Source organism: Accipiter gentilis, chromosome 31 (genome assembly GCF_929443795.1).
Source record: "Accipiter gentilis chromosome 31, bAccGen1.1, whole genome shotgun sequence".
NCBI lineage: Eukaryota > Metazoa > Chordata > Aves > Accipitriformes > Accipitridae > Astur > Astur gentilis.
In genome coordinates this window covers 1,644,366-1,668,304 of record NC_064910.1, presented here as the reverse complement: position 1 = coordinate 1,668,304, position 23,939 = coordinate 1,644,366, and the positions used below count along the sequence as shown (strand labels likewise).

General features: G+C 39.6%; 1 protein-coding gene across 5 annotated transcripts in view; it reads right to left on the bottom strand.

The window, feature by feature from the left end:
* The window catches only part of ARHGEF7 (Rho guanine nucleotide exchange factor 7), a 125,341-nt gene that overhangs the window by 58,981 nt on the left and 42,421 nt on the right, over positions 1-23,939 (bottom strand). For 4 of the 5 annotated variants that reach the window (XM_049834309.1, XM_049834305.1, XM_049834308.1 and 1 more), the window contains exons 3-6: positions 15,642-15,726; positions 12,961-13,091; positions 10,229-10,430; positions 966-1,054 (exon numbers count right to left, since the gene is read on the bottom strand). In XM_049834309.1, the coding sequence (XP_049690266.1) occupies positions 966-1,054; positions 10,229-10,430; positions 12,961-13,091; positions 15,642-15,726 (507 nt within the window). Of the gene's footprint in view, positions 1-965; positions 1,055-10,228; positions 10,431-12,960; positions 13,092-15,641; positions 15,727-17,971; positions 18,043-23,939 lie in introns of those variants that run through there. The other variant, XM_049834306.1, reaches the window with a different exon arrangement.

Here is a 23,939-nt window from a genome sequence, read left to right as displayed (position 1 = left end):
TATGTAGGGGACTGACTATATGCAGAACCGCTCTGTTCCTCCAGGTGGTTGGTGTCAATTCACGCCACAACCGCAAAAGATGAAGGCATAAAATGATGCTTTATGATCCCTGCTATAAACCGACAAATAAAATGAAAACCAGTGACAGCTGCTTCAAAGGGAAAGAAACCTTGTGTTTTGCTTTTAGACCAGCAGGGAGCAGTGGTTAACAAAAACAGTAAGATGCTTTTTGCTTCCCAATGTATCTCCCGTTAGTAAATAAAGGATTCTCAAAATGGTTACAACACCACATTTAAAGACAGAGTTTGGTATGTTTCTTACATGCATCTACTAAAGAGGTCTGAGCACTAGGTTAAGAATTCCTGGTGGTGCGCTAAAGGCTGGTTCTGGCTATACTGCTTTTGCTGTGAAATCTATCAATCATCATAAGGGAGAGGTTCCTGAAGTTAGTAACCAAGTTGATTTATAAGCATAAATACAAAGGAGGCAAATTCTTTCAAAACGTTCAAGCTCTTGTTCACCAAAGAAGACAAAAATATTCTTAATCATTTTAACAAAAATATTCTTAATCATTTTAACAAAAATATTCTTAATCATTTTAACACAGCAGAATTTAATTAATTCATAGAGATAGGGGAAGACTGATTGCATATTTGGGGGATGGGGAGAAAAGGGAAATTAACAACTAGCAAAGCAAATAAAAACGAGCATAATTTATTACATAAATGCCTATTATTCACTTACTTTAGACTATAATTTTGCATCATGCTTAAGAATCCGTATGTGTGATATTCTATTAAACTAGTAATGATCTTGTTTATATGAGAATTCACTAAAAGCCCTATCTAGTTTTGGCACTAAGGCTCTGACAAGACTGCCAAATTTTTTTGTGCAGATAAGAGCATTTAGTTAAATGGTGTTCTACGGTATGTAACAGCTCACATGGAGGAAAAAGGATTACTTACCACATTGTAATAGCTTTTGTTAATTGCAGACGTATCAAAGCCTTTAGGTGGACTCTTCAAAGTACCTGATTTGGGGGAGACGGGTTTTTCTGTAATGTAAGATATTTTGGGGTAAATGGCATGCAATTTCATAGCTCAACACTAGAGGTCAAACAAGCCGTTTTAAAATATTTGTAAGTACAGTGAAAATAGCGCTTCACTGAGAAACATACATACTTGTGCTTGAAATTATTGGTAAAGAATCAAAACAGTTCATATGTTCACAATAAATAAAACTCTAGCCTTAATGAAGGCAGGTAGAAGAACTCCCATTTTTTTTCCCTGAAACCAGAAAGTCAGTTAATAAAATTAGCTTTTCCAAAATTGTTTTTTAAAAACAAAAATTATCACAAACCCCAATTAAAAAAAACCAAAACAACCAACAGGCATTTCTAAACACTACACACACTTTCAAACAGAAGTCGTATTAAGTTTTAATATCAATTTATTGAACTTGGCAAAAGCAAGTCACCAGTCAAAGGCTGAAGGTACCAGAGGTGGGACATTACACTCAGTCTGGTTGAAACAGAGAATCAAAACGCTATGTAAGCAGCAGAGTGACTTACGAGATGCCTATCCCAGAAAACCATCTTTTTAAAACAAATTATCTTTTACTGTTAATGAAGGAAAAAATAAAAATGCTTATGCACTTGAGAACAGAGTCCATCACAACAATAAATGTAATCCTTCCTATAATCCCATAGTGAGTGTACCCCTCAGTAACGCACGCTCTTCGTGAAAGGACAACATAAGTCTGCAAGACCAGAACAACAGTCCCAAGAGTTATCCAAGTGCTGACTCCCAGATTGCAGAGGCACAGAAAACACACTCCTAAAGCCTCCCTTCCCACCTCTGCCATTCCTCTAAATCAGACACAGAGGAACAAAGATGAGGGGAGAGACAATGAAAAGCATCATGCTGCATGCTGGAGAAACAGCAAGTAAGATTTACAGCATCTCTTTTTGATCTCTCACACCTGACTTTATACACAACCAACTGAAAAAGCTTGTGAGACTGTATTTATCAGAACATAATGGTGGTTTGGTTTGTTTTTTTAAATAAGCAGGCTTGTCTAACATGCAAATTTCAAATAAGCATTCGAGTAATTTGTATCCAAACAATAAAGTGGCAAATTGTAAGAAAAAAAAACCCCACCAACAAAATAACCTCCACCAAACCAACCCAAAAAAAGCATATCATCATCAAAACATGCCTATTGAAAGTTCTACCTTTATTTTAAAAGCAAGCTCCCATTTCAAACACATTTTAATAAAGATATATGAATAATTCAACTCTAGTCTACCTGATACCTCAGGCCACTAAGAATAAATTATGCAAGTCTCAAATACAGGCCTGCCTTTCCAGGAGAAGCCCAGCCAGCCAAGGTGAGGGCCAGCTACGGGAGATTCCCACGGACACTACGGCTGACCAGGGAAACACCACCAGAAGCAGAACAGCCTGTGTTGTACCAGCCCGTGCTGGACTGGGTCCTGGGTAACCTCCTGCTTCTCCAGGCTGCCCACTGCAGCCCCACGGAGTTTGCGGACTACAGATGCCGGCCACCCCTTCATCTCCAGTGCCAGGAGCGACTGGCAGGACCCGAGGCTTTAGCTAACAGCCCGTAAGGAGCAAGCCCCAAGAGCACACAAGTGGTATTATCTTTAAGGGGATTTTCTCTGTATTGCACTGCAACTCCCTTCAAAGAAGCTACTCTAAAAATAAAATACGGTCTTAAAACTGCCAAACATGGGCAAAAGCATTTCTCCTTACCATGTTCAGAGATAACAGTAAAAATCCTTTCGGTTAATATCCCCCCACCCCCCGCCCCAAGCCAGCTATAAGCCGACAGACAGCACAAAACCCGTTAGCCCGAGCAGTTCTTCAGCCGGGAACTGAGATGCTCTCAGCCACCAGCCCTGCAGTATGTACGTGCTTTGCTGTACAGCCAAGTAATTCCAAGTGACAGGACTCCTCCCATCCCCTTAGAACAAAACCATAAACCCAAGCAGATTTGTCATCAAACACTCAGTGTGAAAGAAGCACCTAAAGCCATGTCATATGTACAGCTACTCCTTTATATATTCGTATATAATGCTACACATTTACGAGACAATTACAATTTGTTTCTTTGTACTGAGTGATGAAAATGATGTAGTTTACACAAACTTGGTAATTTGCTTTCATTCTCTGTGGAAGCTCCTGACTTACCCTACAATTTACAGTGACTTTCAGCTTTATTAAATACCTAAAGGTTTTTTAATTATGTGCCAAAAAAGCATGAAAGGAGAAACCAGAGTTATTTAACGAAAAAGGTAAATGCTTGTCACTGAATTTTATCATAATACAGAAGGCTGACCCTTGTTAATCTGGAGGAAGTTGGCTGGTCATAGAAATCTGGCTCTTCTTCCAGCTACTTTATTATCCTAAAGTGTGTAAAAATACATCTCTTCCCCTAACTTTTTCTTCTAAACTGCTGAAGAAAGTGGGAGATTTTTTGCTGACATATATGGAGTTATTTGTATCACCAACTGTTCAGTTGATTCAGTTATCCATCAGAGAGACATGATCAAATTCAGATTTAAAAAGAATCACACGTTTAGATCATTTTGCCTTAACAGCCATAATCAACAGTCAGCTTTTAAAATGCAAAGGCCATTTCTATTGTAGAAACACAGAATTAGACAGAGCAAATCAGTCCAGCTGTCTATCACGTCTGGTATTCTGCCTCCAAGCACTGCCTTGCTTCATAAGGAGGAATAAGAAACAGTCTCACTGCAATGAGTTTATTGCACAATGCATTTACACAGAAGAAAATACTGATCTTGCACATAAGAAATCACTTTCTTAGTATAAACAAAGATAAGCATTACTTATCATCCTTCATGACAGAACATTAGAGTACTTTCGCAAACATAGAGCTTACTTCATTAAACATTTCAAGCAGGTGTCACATCCATTCAGCATACTGGGAACACATACAGGTCTTATAGGTCCATAGGTCTATGAAGTCCATAGGTTTCTGAAACATTACCAAAACCCTGGCACCTTGCCCGCTCCAACATATAAGCTCTTTCTCAAAGCACTGGAAGGGAGCGACCTGAGCCAGACACCAAGTTTTTCCATATAGAAGATTCTTCCCTTCTCTGTACTTTTCTCCCACTCACAATGTGAATCCATTACACTAACACTGAAAACACAACAAAAACATGCACAGCATACAATCAAATCCAAACCAAACACGCATCTGCTTAAGTACTGCAAGAGACCTCATCTAGCTGATGACTGAAACCAAGAGGTAAGTCACCACTATCAGTTTCTTTCCTGATTAAAGCATTACATTCAACTGCACTCAGCTACACTTGATAATGCTTTGAAGTAGCTAGTGGCTAGTGATAAACCAGATAGAATTCACTTAACAGATCATCTTTGGGTGGAAAGTGAGGTTGGCACAGGCTTAACATTATTCTTCCAGCAAATAATTATTCTCAGTAGAACAAAAACAACTTGGAGCAGCTGCTTCCTTAACCTTTCCCTAAGTAGTACATAAGCTGCCATGAACTCTCTAAAATGAACTTACCTTATCCTTTACAAGCATCTACCTAAGTGACTGTAAAAAGACAATTTACCCAATCCTTCCCAATGTTTTGTTTCATTCTATTTTCATTTACATGTAAGTGTTTCTTTTACTTGCCTTCAAATTACTTGTCATTCTCATATTCTCACCTATCTCTCTTCTGCCATGGCTCCAAGTTTATATCATACTGGTTTTCATTTAACAGTCCACTTCACACTACTCCACAAAGCAGTCCTTCAGGACATACTTTACTAAAGCATTTCAACCCTACTGCTGCACAAACATCACCCTGTGTTTCTGCCATTACTCAGCTATAGTGAGTAATCTAGATGCAAAGATCCGATTTGGGCTATTTCATCCTACAATATGGGAGGAAAGATGTGCCAACTGAGACACCAAAAGCTGTGTGGTCCCTATCAGTGAAGTGCTACAAGCAAGCTCTGTCTCTCTAGACTAATCAGTTCAAGTCCAACACCACGAGGGCAGAATGAAGGCAGACCTAAATTTGTTCCCAGTTCCCAAGCTGGCTCAGGCATTGCTGCAACACGCTCCACCCTGCAATGTGGACACCACCAACGCCTCTTTCCTGCTAGTATTCACCAGCCCCAACCTCTACTCTATTTATGCCTGTAGAATAACACTTGACAAGAGAACAAAATACTCCTCCAAGTGTATGTGGTTGGGGAGAAGAAAACTAGCATTCTTGATGTTTTGAGGTTTTTTTCTTTTTTCCTTTTCTTCTTTTTTTTTTTTTTTTTTCTTTTTTACAAAGGTAGAAGTGTCCTTCCCTCATGCGCCACAGGATAGGAACAACAGATACTCTACGTACTCTGCTCTTTCACTATACTCTGGGCTTTTCCCACACTGATTTTTTTTTTTTTTTTTTAACATCCAACCAGGAGAACCATTAACACTGTAATTTGCACTGAACGTGATACTAACCTAACTGTCAAGAAAGCAACAGAAGAGAGGCTAGGACAGTAATGACACATTAATTTCCGTGAAGAATTAGAAAAAAGTTTGTGACACATCAAATGTAATGTTTCAAAGCTATATTCCCTTCTGCTAATCTCATGCCATTTAAATGGATTATACTTTGATAAAACCCAGAAAGTGACCATGTGATTTTTTTAAAAAATTCTGATCAACATCTTACAGTAGCTAAGCAAGCGCATCCCATTCCAGCTAACCGCTATTCTTTTCACTGCAAGAGAACTCACGAAAGTGTCTTCAGCTCTCTACTGTGCGAGACAGAAGCAGCAGTGTTAGAGACAAGACTCCACCTACACCTTCGCCCCTCCCTGCTCCGTTTTATGTAAGAAAAAAAAAAAACCCAAACCTCAATAAGGCCACACTGTCAAATATCTAACAAGCTTACACAGTATAAATCTTTTACCCTCTGTCATGTGTACGGCAGGATAAAAATAAAGTCCTCTCATTTCAAAGTACTTCCTGACTAGTGATCAAAGAACATTAAAAAAAGGCAAGATGTTGCAGGGTTTAAAAAGGGAAATGAAAACATGTGCACAGGGAGGGAAGGAGAGAGAAATGGACCATCTTTTTGATCCTTACAGTGTAGGCGCATACCTGAAAAGAAACTACGATTTCATTTTTAAATTCTATTTATAGCTTTGATCATAAGTACCACAATTTCAAACAAATCCTCCTTTTCCCCTTGGGTCAGGGGGGTGGGGGAGGAAAGAATAAACACACACTCAAAAGCAAAATAGAAACCATTTTCCATCTCAACCAAATTTATTTCCCAAAAAACATTGTCCAACCTAAGAAAACTAAATGCTATGGTTTGCTCAATAATCCCAGTATCTGTCCTACAACCATTCACAGCTTATATCATTCATGTATTAGCATTCTGTGCTAACACTAATCATTCTGGCACTAATCATCAGCTACGCAAACAAGTTACAACGTAGTAAACATGGGCACAGCTTTGTGATGTTTTAGCTACTCTAAGATACAAGCAGAGCATGTTATGTGATATGAATATACGTAACGTAGTTTACTTTTCTCCCAAAATCTTTAAGAAAGCAATGTGGGTAAAGGCAGTTCCCATCACTAAGCAGCTCTTCCTTCCTTTCCTTGAATATCTAACTTTGGAGCAACCGTACAAGCTAAGACTACAAATGTACAGTTATCTGACATTAGAGGATTTTAATTTAGAACAAAAATCCATTTATCTAAACATCTAATGCCTATGAATTTTGTGGGAATTAAAACAAACACACGCATAAAGAACTTCTTTCCTTTCTTCTGTTAGCCAGTTTGCCGAAGTCAGGTTCCAGCAGACTGAAGGGATTTATTTAATCAAATCCACTATTTTCCCAGGAGCTCTCCAAATAATGTACCATCAAAAATGATAACGAACAGTGTTGCCTGTACAGAATTTCTAACTAGTTGCAATGTTTTCAGCCAGATTTGAAAGAAGAAAGAAGGGTGGAGTCATACTATTGATGCCAGAACATTTTACAGAATATTTTGAAAACTGATTAGATGTCCAGGATGAACATTTTGTTCATAAAGAGAACTTAATCAAGAGCAAGTACTTCAACAATCCTATCCTGATCTTTTTTAAATATATAGTATATATATACTATATATAGTATACTATATATATATATATACACACACACACACACTATATATAGTATATATAGCTGCCAGGAAGTCAAGCAAAATAGACAGTAAAAGACTATCAACTCAAGAAACATCAACTAGTCTAATGAAGACTAGCAAAAAAGAGCAGGGGCATGGGAGTGCAATAGAGACTGTCAACCCATACATACAACCTAGATGAAACTTCTCATGAACACCAGAGCCATTCACGTAACTTCAGAGCTTTGTGGTAAACAGCACCACATTCTTGTTTCAACAAGGACAGCAGAATGAAGGAAGTCCAACCTCGGGGCACAGTGGCAACACACTTTGATACAGAAGGGAGGAGAATTACAGAAAAGTCCTCTCTTTAGCACCTTCAAGAACAGCACAAAGCAGAAATCAGTTGATAATAGAAATTTCATGGAAACATGAAATTTCCAAGCATTCTGCATGGAAACAACCAAGAAGGGGGGGGGGGGGGGGGGGGGGGGCAGCAAAATGAGAACAATTAACTAAGAAGTAAGAAAAATTCAGTAAACTTAAAAATACAGGTAAAAAAAAACTCCCACTAGTGACAACATACGGGGAAATGGCTCACAAGAGTCACAAGTCCTTTAAAAATTAGGAGTGTCTCAAAGGAAGAACAGGAAAAATAGATGCAAATTGACATAATCAAATATCACAAATACTACAGTGACCTCAAACACACAAAAAGAAGCAAAAGTAACCAGAAGAAGTCAGGTCATCAGTTGAAATAAAACATGGACATAGGGGCAGTAGCAACAAAACATTCCATAGCATATATACATCAAGGGGGAAAGCTGATTTGCAACTCAGTAGAGAAGAAAAGTTATTAACCGGCATCAAGAAGCTCTTAGTATGTCATGCTTCCTTCTACCATCCCCCCCATCCTCATTATAAAAAGGTCAGCTTCAGACAATTCGAACACATACCTACAAAGGCATAAAACCAGGTTAAAACTAGTACTTTGATAAATTAAACAGTACCTGCTGTGCTGATTTGGCAGTAAGAGAACTAGCTACATCCATGTTTGAAACTGCAGAGGACAAGCAAAGTTCCATGAAGTACTGGAAAAGGCCAAAGATAGTAATTGTCTTTAAAGGGGAGGAGACTAGAGAAAGCTAGAGTGCTACACATCAGTCATTTTAACTTTGCAATCGTCAGTAAATGCACAGAAAACAAAGCAATGAACTCAACTTCCTGAGAAAGAAAAGCACGGGCACATATTCCCTTCCACAGAAGCAAGAGAGCGTATGAGAGCACACTCCAAGAACGCATGAAATCTCGCAGAAGCCAGAAGGAGCAACCCCTGTAGCACAGGGAACATGCTTATACAGCAGAGGGAAGAGTTTAGCAGAAAACTTTTCTGACGGTGAGAAGTGAAAGTTAAACCATGGACTGGATGCAGTTCCTATCAGCCCCCCCAGGAATTGGACACGGTTGCAAGAACTGGCAAGAATCAAACTGCACTTGGTACTAACCTCAGCCCCACAGCTTGTTGGCTTTCCTATTTAGGAGAGTTACTTTACCCCAGTGAAGTATTCCTAAAAAAACAACCACCACCCCAATTTCAGTTGCTGGCAACTTTTGGTTCTCATATGTTGACTGTTAAAAGCTACTTCCATTCTGGAGCCTAACTGCTGACCCAGGTTCCAGTCTCGGGAGTCAGAAGATATCAAAACTGATGAAATCCAAAAAAAGACCTCTGCAGCAATGTTTTAAATGAATAACAATGGGACAAGGGAGTCATCATGGCTGAAAGAGACTGCTACAACACTACAAACAAGAAAAAAACAGGCTTCAGGAATTGTTTTTCGGGATAAGCCACATCTGAAAGATCTCTGAAGAACATTAATGCTAAGTCTCACATCGTGACTATGCCTAAGGGGATCTAGTTAAAAATGACAACTAAGTTACAGATCTAAGACTCTTAGCATTCTGCAAAACCAGACTGTAGATAGCCAATCAAGGAAGAAAATAAGAAGATGCAACTGGAGGAGAAAGATTAAGTTTAAAAATGGAGTTTTACCCTCACAATTTCACTTTGCAGTAACACATTTTTATGGCTAAAAAAAAAAAGGTCATGTCAATGATTTCAATTATTTTAGCATGGCCCAAAGATGTGTGTTTTCACTAGAGCTGTGACAAGGGAAAGAGTTCTAAAGCCTCTCAGAGAGTGCCTGGGTAGTTTTATCCTACCAGGTTTATCCCTGATCTCTGAAAGTAAGTATAGACTGGAAAGAGACCCAAAAAGGGGGGGGGGGGGGGGGGGGGGGGGAGATGATGTCACCCATGTCAAGGTCCTAGTGGATTACAAAGCAGTGTTAGTTCTGATATTCAGTCATGAAGATGACACTTACAGAAGGCATGTTCACCGTATGAAGTTCAAAATAAAACTTCAGTGGAAGAGTAAAGCTTCTATAAAGAAAAGTTGAAGGCACATGAAGAAATAAGAAAAAGAAAAAAATCACAAACACATTCTCTTTCAAAAACTGTCTCTAACTTCTAGTAGATTTTGGTAGAATTGGTGATTTTTCCTGTGATTCTTTGTTTCTGAGTAATGGGACATGTTTAGAGATTTTTTTTGTGTGTGTAGTTTTTGGTTGGTTTGGGAGGATTTGGTTTGTTTTGGTTTTTAGTTTTGTTGTTTTTAAAAGATTTGCAGGAAATCTCTCACTATTTAAACCCAAAGCACCAACTCAAAGTATGTCAGCATCAGAGCCAAAATCCAGCATTCCAGGAATTCAGAGCTGCCTAAATGTGACAGACACAGACAGACAAGAAAACAGAAAGGGGGATTTTTCTGCACACTTACTGTTAATTCAAAAGTGCTAGAGCACTCTGTATAGAGAACCGGCGTGGGGGAGTATGAGTTCCTGAGAATTAATGATTGCTGTGAATGAAGTTCAGTAAATACAGTAAAACAAAAAGCATTACAATTTTTAATGAATCAACCAACTATCAACCTCTACCCAAAGCAAGGATTTGTGTAAATATGCTCTCCTTCAAAACTCACCATTTGATTTTATTTCTCGTACGTAGTTACTTGGAAACCACCCTGTTTTGCCATTCAGAGTTCCTTCCCACCAGCCTCCTTCTTCCACTCTTGTAACATGAATAATATCTCCTTTTGAAAAAGAAAGTTCATCTTCATTTGTCTGTTGAAAATTAAATTTTGCTCTCACCACCAACTGATGGTTGCTGTTATCTGTCATGTCCTAGTAAGTGAGAATACAAACAACAAAAAGATCATGTTAGAGTTTTAAACAATTATTCCATGAACAAAACAGATGTATCCATAAAATGGGAATGGCCTCTCCACACACACCACTCCCCACATGTTTTTACTCTAAGCATTTGTAAGGTAGGATTTGCCGTTTCCAGTATTTCTGACGCTTTTAGTCTACGGATTTGTATCAGTCCAGGGAGTATATCGTCTTATCACAGACCCTTCAAATCAGAAGTTGGTAATGGAGCTAAAATAAAAGTAATTCTTATTTCCCCAAAAAAATCAAATTCTATCTTCTATATATAGTATAAATTGAAACTGCCTTTGGCAACTACAAAGAAACAACAGCTTTACATTAGGGAGGTTTTTTCCTAAAACTTTCCGGGCTGGGAGGAGGGCAAAACTGAGTTCGGTTTAATGTAATCCTGGATATAAATAGAGTTCGCAGCTTCCCCCCCCACCCCCCACCCCATAACAGATCAGGTTGGAAGGTTCCACACCTGAATGTGCAAGTCTCCATGACCTGCCAATGGAGAAGTACAGTGTTCTTCCACAAAACCTACAAAACAGTTAGGCAATTTACCTTGAATAAGTACTCGCAAATCATTTGCCTCAAGATTAGCAAAGCTGCAAGTCTGCAGCATGTCAGACTTGCAGATGTCCATATATATACATATATATATATATATATATATATATATATGCGCTCATCCCCTACCACAGATGTGAAGGCAGATTATTGCTCTATCATAACAGCTAAATGTTAGCAGCTACTTCTACGAAGCCTTTCAAATGAATGATGTGCAAATTCAGCATTTTGTTCTTAGATGTCAGTTTTGAGTATCTGCATCATTCAAGCATTTCATGAGTGTTAGGACAAACTTTTATGCTAAAAAAAGCTAAATGCTTGGACAGCTTTAAATAATCCAAATACAATCCACTGCACTGGAACTGAGAGGACTATAAATCATGTCTGTCTATCATAAGTACGGATCAATACCTGTATAACTAAAAGTAACTTAGCAAGGAAATGACTGTGTAAGCAATCCTAGTCAACTATCCAAATAGCAGAATTTCACCTACATGTTGTCTATATAGTTGAGATGATTAAAAGATGTACTGCATAATGTCACTAGGATCCTGTAACACGTCAGCTTAATTTGTATCCACAGCAATCATGTTATTGTGAATTTAATAATCAGACTTTTAGTGGCTGAGAAACTGTAGGAAAATGAGGGCAAGTGCAACTTTGAAAATGTGCAGAAAGCCCCAAGATACTAAGTCACACTGTTTGACAATTAGATCGGCATATTTTCCAACAAGTGCCTCTGCCTTAGTCCTCTGCTTGTACATCATGTGCTTTCATCTTCTATGACTGCTCAACAAGAGAAAAAGTTTTGCCATACTAAATGGTAGAAAGCCACAAAATAAACAGCAACATTGCACACTGACATCAACTACAGTCCCTTTACTCTGGCAGGATGACTCTCGAGTAGAGGAAACCAAGTACAAATTTGGTGAGAACAGTTCCAAACTGATCATCTACAGCAGTAAAACTAAACTAAAAACTTCCCAGGTTTGGCCACTAGCTCTCTTTCTCCGCTTCTTGTACTTTTCTGCCCCTTTGCAGCTTTCTGCAGAGCTGCTCAGATCACCGAAGTGAGAAACACTTAAAACTCTGATTACTTCAGTGATCCAGCTAGCAGCTAGTCCCACAAACAGTTGCATCAGCAAAACTGAGTGGGTTGTGAACAGCAGAGTGGGAGCTGGAATTAGTGGCCTAGGGCAAGAACTTGCACAGGCTCTGCTACCAGAGAAAACACATCAAACCACACCTAAGAAAGCTTAAGCAGAGCACTGTTTCAACTTTCATATAGCAATCATCACGTAGTTCAAAACAGCCTCCTTCAAGCATAGAAAAAGCAGTTTACAGTAGGGATCTGAACCCTCCTTGCAAACCTTTTAGTCACTAAAGGCACCTTTCATCACAGTTAGTTTCAATACAGTACTCCATCCTGATTTGGGTTGTACTGTAAAATAACTGCCCATACCACTCAGTTACCTGAAAGCTAGTTGAAAGATTCACCTTGAAACATAATAGAAAACAGGAATAACTACCAATACTGCTAACACTAAAAGTACCACCTTTGCTGAGGTTTGAGTATCTTTCAATCATTGTCCCTAAACTCAAGACATGGAAAAAATGAGATTTTTGCCTTTGGAAAAGCAAGTCCTTGTACCTAATAGAATTAAATAAATCCAGGAACATACTGTGTATGCAGACAACATGGAGTGGTAAGTGAAGAAAAAAATACTTAGAAGTTCACAGAAAGCTGCATGTATTTTGGAGCATCATAAGATAAGCTGCAAAAATAGAACGTCACAGGCTTCAAATACAGAGGTGAAAAAGAGCAGTTACTTTGCTACACTATTGTTTACTTATAAATCTCATCAAAAGTAAAAAAAAAAAAAAAAAAAAAAATCACACCACAGCATGTTTCATTTCTTCTAGAACTTACCAAACTCCGATACTGTCCCTGAAAGAGTTTTGAAGTTCTACTGTGTAAAGACTGGGATCCCAGAGAATCAAAAGATTTTATCCGATGAGATGAGGGACGTGCACATACAGAGTCACTGCCCAGCCCTATGTCTATAGGAGAGGGGGGAAAAAAAAGTATATATTAGAATTTGAGAAATCTGCATATAACTTCTGCTTACCTCTGTAAAACTCACATGCTTAAAGCAGATTCAATGTATCTGCAGTTGCTCAATTATTAAACATTTAAAAAAAATTATAGCAATAAATAATCTGAAATCCTGAGACACTGGCAGTTTCTTCTCCACACAGACAGGAAAACAGTTTGACCTGTTTAGGAAGAGGAGGGTTAGGGTAGTATTTCTCCATTCCTACTCACTACCAGTCTATTTAAAGGTAATTAACCAGCATCATTCTAGCTAGTGGCCAAGAATTTCAAATGCATAGAACTTGCTTGAAGTAAAGCCAGCCACATCTGTTTCTTAGCTCTTCCCTCCGCCATCTCCTTCTCAATTAAAACATTCCTTCCACTGTCTTTTTTCCTGTGTTCCTTTGTCTCATCCCTTTTTTGCCAGCTAAGCTATTTCTTCTTCTTTGGAGGGAGGGGGAGGGATAGGAGGAGTAGAAAGGAAGCAAGCTGCTTGTTCAAAAAAAAAAAACCAAACCCACCACCCTCCCAAAACTTCTCCCCTCTTTCCCATGTCTGTACTCCAAGCAGCACACCCATCTGAGCTCTTCACCCCAAGGGCGGCCATCAGGGTGCCACTGGGGTCCTTGTGGGCTAGGGAGCATCAAGGGAGCGGCAGGGCAGGGCTCATCCCACTGCCCCAGCCCCAGACACTGGACACCTCCCTGCGGACGGGACACGGGGTGTCCTCATGGGGATTAGCAGGCCACGGCCAGGTAGGGGCCCGGCTGCACCGAAAGTGGCTCCCAAGGGCCGGGGTCAGTGCTGGCCACAGCCTCCCTGCAGCGTTACAGCAGGACGGGGTTGCTCCTGGCCGCACCAGCGCCCCAGTCCTTGCAGCTGGACCCCAGGAGGGGCACGCTCCCAGGGCCCTCGCGCAGGGGACAGGCAAATGTTGCTCCTTCGCACGAGTGCAGCAGCTCGTATATCCATAGCAACCTTTCGTCAGTCTTCATGCTCATTACTCACACTCCTTCCGTTGCAGAAAAGCCCATCTTGGAAGAACCTGTGTATACCTGAAATTCTTGCAGACCCAGATGGGGATCTGAAAGCCATCTTCCAATACTAGAGTAGGGAGGTGGAGTCTACAACGCCTTCTAAAGAGTCACCCAGTTCAAGAACATTGGAAGAACAGTTGGTCAGGAAGACTCATGCAGCTCTCCTTGCTCTTAGGAATGAGGCAACACCACAGTTTGCATGTGGGTTTGATTTTTGGGTTCCATACCACTACCACCCCCCAAAGAAAGGGATCAGCCTGGGTCCTTTCTAAGCCAGCTGCAATTGTGGCTTTTTTATGTGGGTATTAATCTATCGATGTCTGGACCAAACAGCCGCACTTTTTCTCCCCTTTCAATACAGCTATGGTCTGTGTACAGCAGCTTTAAAGATGTACTGAAATGGTCTACATTTGCATTTGCAGTTAAGATGAAGAGCAGTATCTTCAACTGGTCTAAGTAGCTTCAAAGTCGTCAATGGTATACCTCCATGCCCATTCATCACAACTAAGAATTTGGTTGTAAAACTCACTCCTATGGGGTGTTTTCTGATACAAGACCAAAAAAAAGCCACAAACAAATCCTCTGTTGTAATGGACCAGAGGAGTGTTATAGAAATGACAAGATACTTACTATATTGCTATTAAACGAAAGAACACTGATCCACCACTGACTTTTCTATCAGCTTCCTTTTCCTCCTCACATAAAAACTGACAAGTATGGTTCATTTTTAAATATGTTCTTTCTCTCACCAGACTCTAACCTGATGGCCATTACTGGAACTTGCTGCTGACAGTGTAAAGCTCCATCCTGGAGCAGAAAAAAGCCAAAAAGGGCCACCAATGTTAACATTTTTTCATTGTCCTCGGATCCAGTTGGCATCGTTTAGCACAGTCTCACCCTACAATGAAGCACGGACACCTATCACATGTGTGCTATTTCTACAGCTCTCTCCCTCCCACCAAAGAACTTGAGGTGGGTGGTTTGAGACTTCTAGCTGCTACCTAAATGAAACACGCGTGGCTTCAGGTATCGAAGACGTTGGCTATCCTTTTGTTATTGGCAAGAAAGGATGGTGCTGGGGAATGGAGAGTGGGGAGGGAACGACAAAAAACCTTGACAAAATTGTTCAAACGTGGGAATGACAGAGTGAAGCAAAAGTCAGCTTTAGTATTTCAAACAGGGGGGAAAAAAACCAAACCCAAAAACCAACCAAAAAACCCCAGGCCCTTTTCTAAGAATTCTTGCCAGCTAAAAGGCTCAGTTTTAGCTCCACTGCAAAGCTTTCTTCTACAGAAGAGGAGACTAGAGAACACAGAGAGGCCACTGCCAAAGTCTTAACAACATGAACTGCCACAAAAACTCTTCTAAAACTCTGTGCATCTTCATTTTATCGTGTGCATAGGAACAGGTATAAATATATACTGATGCAAGTTGAAGGTAATTGTAAGCAAGCACCAAGACAGAGCAGAGTCTACTCACCTGCAGTCACCTTATTTAAAGCCACGAGAGAGCTGAGAACTTTGCTGAAATTCTGTCCCTGATACAGGTCATTTGCATCAAAAGTCTGAAAACAAAAGAACAAGCAGTAAGTCATAGAAACAAGCCTTTAAACTAAGCATTTCTATGCCACCGTTCAAACCATGACTGTAGAATCTATTGCCTGACAAAGGTATCAGTCTTTCAGTGACTGTTATGGACCACTAAAACTCTGGGGGTTCCCCCGCCCCCCCTTTTTTTTAATTAAAAAAAAATCAATTCATTTTTAAATAGAAAGAGGATATAGAAACAGCTGCATTTGGGAAAAACTGATGAACATAAGCTAAAAATACCAAGTGCCATTTAAATTACAGAGAAGTTGAATAAAACATAATTATCAGAAGAGAGAAGCTTTCCTCAGACATTTTGGCCAAAGAAGTTACTGGGTACCATTACTCTTGGCATACTCTTTTTCTGTAGCAGCTCACAGGCACTGTACCTTATTATTTATAAAATACTTTTAAAATTACTACAACTACTTTAAAAAGCACAACAACAACAACGTACATGCTATCTCTTTATTCTACAAGACACAGAGGAAAGCAGCACTCCTGAAAATCAATAAATTTTACAAAGAGTGAAGTTGCTGGATAGGTTAGATGGAAAATGAGGTTTGGGAAGGGGAGGGATGAAAGCTGAGGGTTATTTTATTTTTATTTTTTAACTGTGGGAAAGAGATCCAAACCTCAAACTATCTTGTAGAAAACACTCCAGTAACTTTCAAGCACTGGGTGATGATATTAAACATCTGGATTTTCAGGGGGAAAAGAGGAGATTTTTTTTAAAAAAAAAAGAGAGAGAGACCCATAATATTTGCCTGAGGTAATGGAAACACTCATCCAAAGTCTCATGAAAATAGCTCTCACAATAGATTCTGCATAGGTCGAAAGCAGTCACAGTACTCCCTTGTACAAGACTAAAAAGAGGACAATAAAAGACAGCTATCACAGTTGTTCCAACTGATTTAAGAAACAGAAAGAGATTTAGTTTCCCACAGCGTAGCAGTTTTCATCTAAAAAGTCAACAAAAACCTGTTTATTTTCCTGATAACAGACCCATCCCACAGGCACTATCAGAAAGTCTGGACCTCAGAAAGCAGCCTTCAGAGGCAGGAGAGGAAAACCCCATATTCCCAGGGGAGAAGAGAGAAAGGGACAAAGGAAGGCTAGCTGAACCCAAGAGAAGTGAAAATTTTCATGAAAGCTATCTAAAGTAACCACAGAAGGGGCTGCCAGATCAGTTGTGACTGGTTATGTGATATACTGACAAAAGTAGAGCACATTTAGAAAACATTTAATGACAGTATTATTCAGCAAGGAAAAAAAATCTCCCAAATCATTTACACTATTTAAGGTACTTGCATATTTTATCATGCACATTTTTGCCCCTCAGACTGAGGATCATCTCTGGTCCCAGCAAGCAGCAGCTCTACCTCGGCTGTTCAGGTGCCGACATCTCTCAAGCTCAGGTAGTATGTATACAGCTCAGAAGAGCAATGCCACAAAGCAGATGCAGAATCAAGCAAAGGCAAACACTAATATACGCCAAGCAGTTACCACTCACATAAAATAAGTCCAGTAAGTATTTCATTGAGTTTCACTGGGCTACAGATAATTTAAAGACTACTCTTATTTATTTGAAGCTGTAAGGAGTAAGGAAAGGGACCAGGAAATTGCCTAGATGTGAATTTTGTGGAGTTTTTCCTGAAAGATGAGGAAGTATTTAAAGACTATTTACACAAAAAAGGCATTATGCAAATAAGAAATAATCTGATTTTACAAAAAGAATAAAGATATGTTAAGTTTTACTAATAGCATAATTTATTATAAATAGAGATGAGAAACGACACCAATAAGGTGGCAGCAGAATATATAAAACCTGCCTTAAACGCAAAACCAGACTGGAGATCAGCCTAACCACTGCTCAAATTGGGGAAAAAAATTCAAGCTGTTATGGAACAAGAAAGCATCAGGAGTGTAAAATTTTCATTGCTAGCTACATGCGTGTTGTGGTAGTTTTTAAACAAGCAAACTAAAAGTACAAACCAAATCACAAAATGATGGTCCCGATCCTAAAAAAAAGGAAATACATGAGATGCATATGCTTGTGTAGACACCAGTACTGGATCAGAAAGGTACTACAGGTGAGAGAGAGAGCTATTAAAAAAAAAAAAAAAAAAGAACGCTTAAGAAAAAGGTTATAAACTATAGCTTAAACTTACAAAAACTTTGAAAAACAAAAGAAAAGAGATCCTAAATCCATTTTAAGCTCACCTTCATTCTGGATTCTGATAGAGCCAAGAGCTCTCCAAAGTCAGGCTAACTGGAGAACAACAGGATGCGAGGAAGCCTCGTTTCCTGCTATGCGGAGACTATAGGGGATACCAAGAACGATTTGATTGGATCATCGCAACACGTATAGTGCCATAAAAAAAGCCTGTATCCAGGACACGCATCCAGTCTGCTACTTCACAGGAAACAACACAATGGGAGGATACGAGAAACATTTGCTTCCTCGCGATTTTGCATAAAGCAATTCTGACAGGAAGGCACCCTCCGCACGCTCACGGCCGGCACGTTCAATAGTAGTATCTGATAAAGGGGGAGGGGGACGTGACACCCTCCAGAGAGATTTGTCTTCTAATATAACAAATGTTTAAGAATAAACTAACCTAGAGAGATAAAAAGTGAGGAAAAAAAAGCTTAGGTGCTCTAAAGTTTTGAGGCTAATTCGTTATGAAGTCAACTACTTGATTATAAAAACATCATTTCAAAAAACTAAACCAGAACACAAAAAAACCACAAACCCACACAACAAAAAACCCCAGCAAATGCTCACACCCTTCTATCTTAGTGGAGGTTTGCTCATTTCACAACATATTTGAAAACTGACATGAGTAAAAGCATCAAAATGCTTTAAGAGGATCTTCCATAGGATTGCCAGAGAAAACAGCCTGCTCCAGGTTTTCAAGAGAAGTCTGACTTGCATGTGGACTACAATCTTCATTCTGGTATTTAAGGACAGATCAGCTGTGAGAACTGACGCTTTAAAGCGTATGTTGATGGGAGAAAGTCATTCAGTAACTTCCCTATTCAGTGTCACTGGATGACAAACATCCCGCCCCAAACAACACCCTCAATTCTGCATCTGCAAGAATCAAAGCTGAATTTTGAGATCCAAGTATCAAGCAAAGTTATTTTTATATTGCAAACTATCACCAAATAACAAGGTCTGCATGCTAAATTAACTTCTAGCATAACCCACTTTTCAAATCATGTCAGAAGCACATGAATTCAAACTTGCACATGCTTACAGCTCTTAAAGCCTAAAAATGCAAACACTTAGAAAGGTATTACCTTGGAGATACTGAGATTTGTCTTTTAAACATTATGCAACAGGCATATATAGACATTAAATAAGGCTTTATGGAAAAATATTGCCAATATGCCCTTGCTTTCCAGGCAAACAGTATCTTTAACTCTGCAGAGACTCCTCCTGTGATGACATTTACCCTCTTGTTCATCCAATCCTTATCTTCCTCCGAGACAGATAAAACAATAGTCAGGATGCAGGTATAAAACAGTCATAAGTCACATTGGATGAGGACCCAGCCAAGCAAAATCTTTTGGACAAACTATTTAAATAACATACCTTCGTTTTTAAATTCCATAGAACTGACCACATGCAGACATGCCTTATATAAGCATTAACAAGAAGCACACCTATTAAAGACAGACCAGGACTGTATTAGGAGCCTTACACTAGAAACACTTCGCAATTTATAAATAGTTAGCTGGGAACCAATGAACTTCAAGCTTAGCAGACTCATCCCTGTATGCCTGTTATCATCTGCCTGTTTTCCTGGTTTTTAACATCTTTCTCACATTCTTCTGTTCTCTTCTGGATTTCAACATTTGACACTTCAATATCCCAGGCAGATACCGTACTCTAAGAGCAGACCAGATCAAACTTCTTAATAACAAGGGGACTTACGTGATCCTATGTGACACTACACATACTCTTGAGAACATGCTGGCCCTTTCGGTCACAGGACACTGACTGCCAAAGCCTGCTGATTGCCTACCCTGATGCACAGGTTCTGGCTTCCCTTTCCACACCCCCCACCAATTCCAAATATACAAGCCTGGCTTTCCATAACTATGCCTGCATTTTTTGCCCCTAGGATTTCAACTGGCTGCAAACTTATTAATAACAATTTTATGACTACTTCCAGGTCATTATTGAAATGTTAAATAACATGGTTGAGTACCAATGGCAGCAAATCCCCTATAGCAAGGTGTACATTGGATGGCCATGCTACATTTGTAATTGTATTAAAGCCTATTAATAAGCCAGTTTTTAAATTCATTTCACATGAGCCGTATTGATTTCTCCATCACTGACATTTCTTAAACACAAAACTAAATGCCTTAGCGATCCATTTCATCCACATGCTGGTTGTTCAACTACCAAATCCATCCTCACATTTTAAAGCAAGACTGACCTCTGCATGCATCTGTTTGAACTCCATCACATGCAAAATGGCCATGGTAATACACTCGGGTAATTTTAAGTCCTCTCAACCACTAACCCTCAGTGAACAGAGACTTCCATTCAAATGGTATTTATGATCTAATAGCAATAAGGAAATAAAACTAACATAACAATGCTTGTCCTTCATATCCCTGCAGCAATCAGTACCTACTGAAACTGGAAAAACATTGATTGAGGAATTAGTGAAAGAAAAAGTAAGTTAGAAAATAAGGTTGAGAATATACCTGGTGAGAGCAGACTAAAGCATACAGTAAGCCTGCAGCAGCATTCTTTTCTTCAGCTCAGTCAGTTTCAAGGCCTCACGTATCCTTTACACTATTTTATTCCCCCCCTTCTAGCCCATGAAGTCAGAAGCCAGTTACAGAGGAAATATTTTTAAATTAAGGTACTTCTCCTGTTAAGACAAGGTCTACAGCTGGAGACAGGAAAAAAATTTGGGGCAGTTCAGCCAAGCTTCCAAACACATGCTTTTTCTTCAAGCGTGTCTTCTACCAATCTTAACTTGCTTGTATCCTTACACCCCTACTGATGCTCTGGTGGTTTATCTAACAGTCATAGTCAGAAAAGTTTCTATACTGGTTAAGCATAAAATAGAAAGGTTCTTCTTAATAAATATATCCTTGCTAGATTAGTGCCTTGAATATACACAGGTACAGTATTCCCAGTTAACGTCAATATTTTAAGCATCTGTCTAACAAAAATAGATGACAGCTTTCTTTACAGCACTGCACCATAAACTGCAGCAGCTGAGGAGCTGACTTACGAGCAGCCCAGACATCTGTGCAGCACAGACAGGGCTGCCACTGCTAACCTCGCCAGCCGGCCCCAAAATAAGCTGTAACCCCTAGGCTGTGTGTACTAAACTGGCAGGACACTTTCCAGCTCAGTTTGGTGGCCTCAGGCCCCCAGCGCAAAAGATGACGCGAACATTGGCTCGCTCAGCCGGAGGAAAGGAAAGGAAATGAGGAGGGCAGCTTGGCAAAGCACAGCACGACCGTGGACACCGTGTCGCTCCACCTGCTCCTAGTGCACAGGCTGCGGCAGCTTTGGCCACCGGAGCATGAATGAACAAGTGGTAGGAAAAAAGGCAACTTCAGGGTCAGAAACAGGGGACCTTCTTGAAAAACACTTAAGGATCTCCAACACCTTGCTTTGTTGTGCCACCGCCCCGGCGTATTTCTACCCCTGGAGCAGCAGCTGGCAAGGGGAAGCCGTGGAGGCCATCCAGGGTCCCCCTTCCCATGATGACACCTAATATTCCCAAGCTGGACAAAAGATCCTGTAGGTAAGCCTGCATGCAAAGCACAAATTTCTTCATTTATTCTCACATTAGGTCAGCTGGAAGTGGTGCTGAGTCTCATTGAGCTATTATGCAGCAGCTGTTCCTCGAGCCACGCATTATCATCTGAAAGCTGTGGCAGTAAAAGGAGAGATAAGAAAAGCAGGGAACTATGACAACTGAGAGAGGAAGGGAAGGGGGGGGAGAAGAAGGGATGATTACAAATCTTCTGGAAATCTCTATGAAGCATACTGTTGCCCAAATGTAGTAATGCACAGCACAAGGGAGAGAATAAGTTCTGTTTCAAAAAATTAAGAGTATGACAAGAGGAAAAGTTTGAAAATAACTGGGAGAATAGACCCGCAAGTGCAGGATTTCTGTGTGATTTGGTAACAGTTCGCAAGAGAAATTACAACTCAGTGGTAAAGAATATACAAAACTTAAGAGGAGATCTGGAATAAGTTTTACTGCTCATATAAACCTGTTCCTCAAAAGTAAAAACTTAGTTGTACTAAAACCACCACATCACCTAGAAAGCTTTAATTCCTACAACTGGTAATACTTTTAAGGCCTAACTTGTTATCTACAAAATCAGGCAAAACCAGCAATAAAAATGTACATGGAAGTTTGTAGTGTCTGTGTCCATATGCATGTATTCAAATATACATTTACAACAAATCCAAAGAGGACAAAGGTTTAAAAAAAAAAAAAAAAAAAAAAAAAAAAAAAAAAAAAAACAAACCAACTTGTTTTAGAGTCCCTGAAGATGTACTAAACCTTTCCAGCTCCAAGAATTTTTTGCCCAAACCAACTGCATCAAAGCATTAATGATTCTGCAGATCATTAATTTAAAATGCTACATAACATTTTACCTAAGCCACCGCTTCAAAGTAAACATCTAAACATTGCCAAAACTAAACATACAGAACTTGATTTTCACCAACCCCAGCAAGAATGGCACAAAAAAAAAATCTACACAAAAAAACACAAAAGTTCTTTTTTTGGGGATGGACTGTACAATTTCTGAAGCTTTCCACATCTGTCTGTTTTTAGAATCTGACACAGCAAGTTAGTATCCTCAAATGAATTTTTTAGTAAGAAAGTCATAGAATTTGGCACTTTTAACCATAAACTTCTATTAGTAGCAAACCAAGATGTAATTTAAAAAACAGAAAGGTTAGCACTGCCTACATTTGTATAAGCTTGTAAGAAAACATCAGCCTGTTCCAAATTTCTACCTGCACAGCAAAACAAGAACTACATCTATCACACCTTCATCCTAAATCACTTTCAAATTGCTTTGTAGGTTTTGAACCTTACAGATGATACCACACAGTGATAATCTCAGCTGCCAGTGAAAGAGACATTCAGTGGCATACAGTATTAATACATGATTGAGCACTAAAGCTTAAGGAAGCTCACAGTCCTGGAACTACAGGCAAACATAAAAGTTGTTGCAATGAAATTACTCATGATAAAATTTGATCAGGACACTGAAGTTGAGATGCCTCGGTACTTGCCCACGCAACAGGGTACACCTACTTGCTTAGCTGAAAGAAAGCAACTGCATAAGTACCTTCGGGTGCCAATGAAGAGAGGCACCTCAACAGGGAAACTTGGCCACAAATGTACCCCGAGGAAGATTCAGCCCAGTAAAAATCACCTCTCTGATATACGCAGACAAGAACTATGTAAACTACTCTCCTAAAATAAATCAGGAAACACAGCTGTGGGAAAACAACACAGCCAAAATGCATGGGGAATAGTATGTGTAAGTAAGAAGACACAGAGGACTGAGAAAAAAACCACAAAGTACACACTTGGAAACAAATAGACAGTTCTGCTATGAAGCAGAGTAAGCGCTCAGTGATAAAAATGGTAAAAATGAATTTGCTAATAAGTGCACAAGCCATCACAGACTGACAGTGCATCTGATAAACAAGGACATTGGTAAATAGTCATATGTTCTAGGGAAAACCACAAGATAAAGGTGAAGGATATCCTACTGAACTAGCTTTTCTCTCTAAAAATAAGAACTGAAAACTCCACCTTATCATTCTCCCAATAGTGCAATTCCTAAGAATGAAAGAACCAAAGGCAATTGAATGACAAGTAAAAAACCCTATGCCCAAACACTTTACTTGACTTGAAGGACAATGTCCACCTGCTTAGATGAAGGCCTGCTGTACAGAATAACGACGATACATTCAGAGGACAAAGGCTAGGCGCTCAGTTAACTACAAGTTACATTAATTTCCTAAATTTGCTGATGGGTTCTACTTAATCTTCTGTGCTCCACTAAGCCAGCCGTGTACCCTAGCAATGCTCCAGAGGTCAAAGCTCAAGTCTTTGCACTGACAGAACTGCCTCACAAGAAACCAGCAAGAAGTGTCTCAAGAACGTCACAG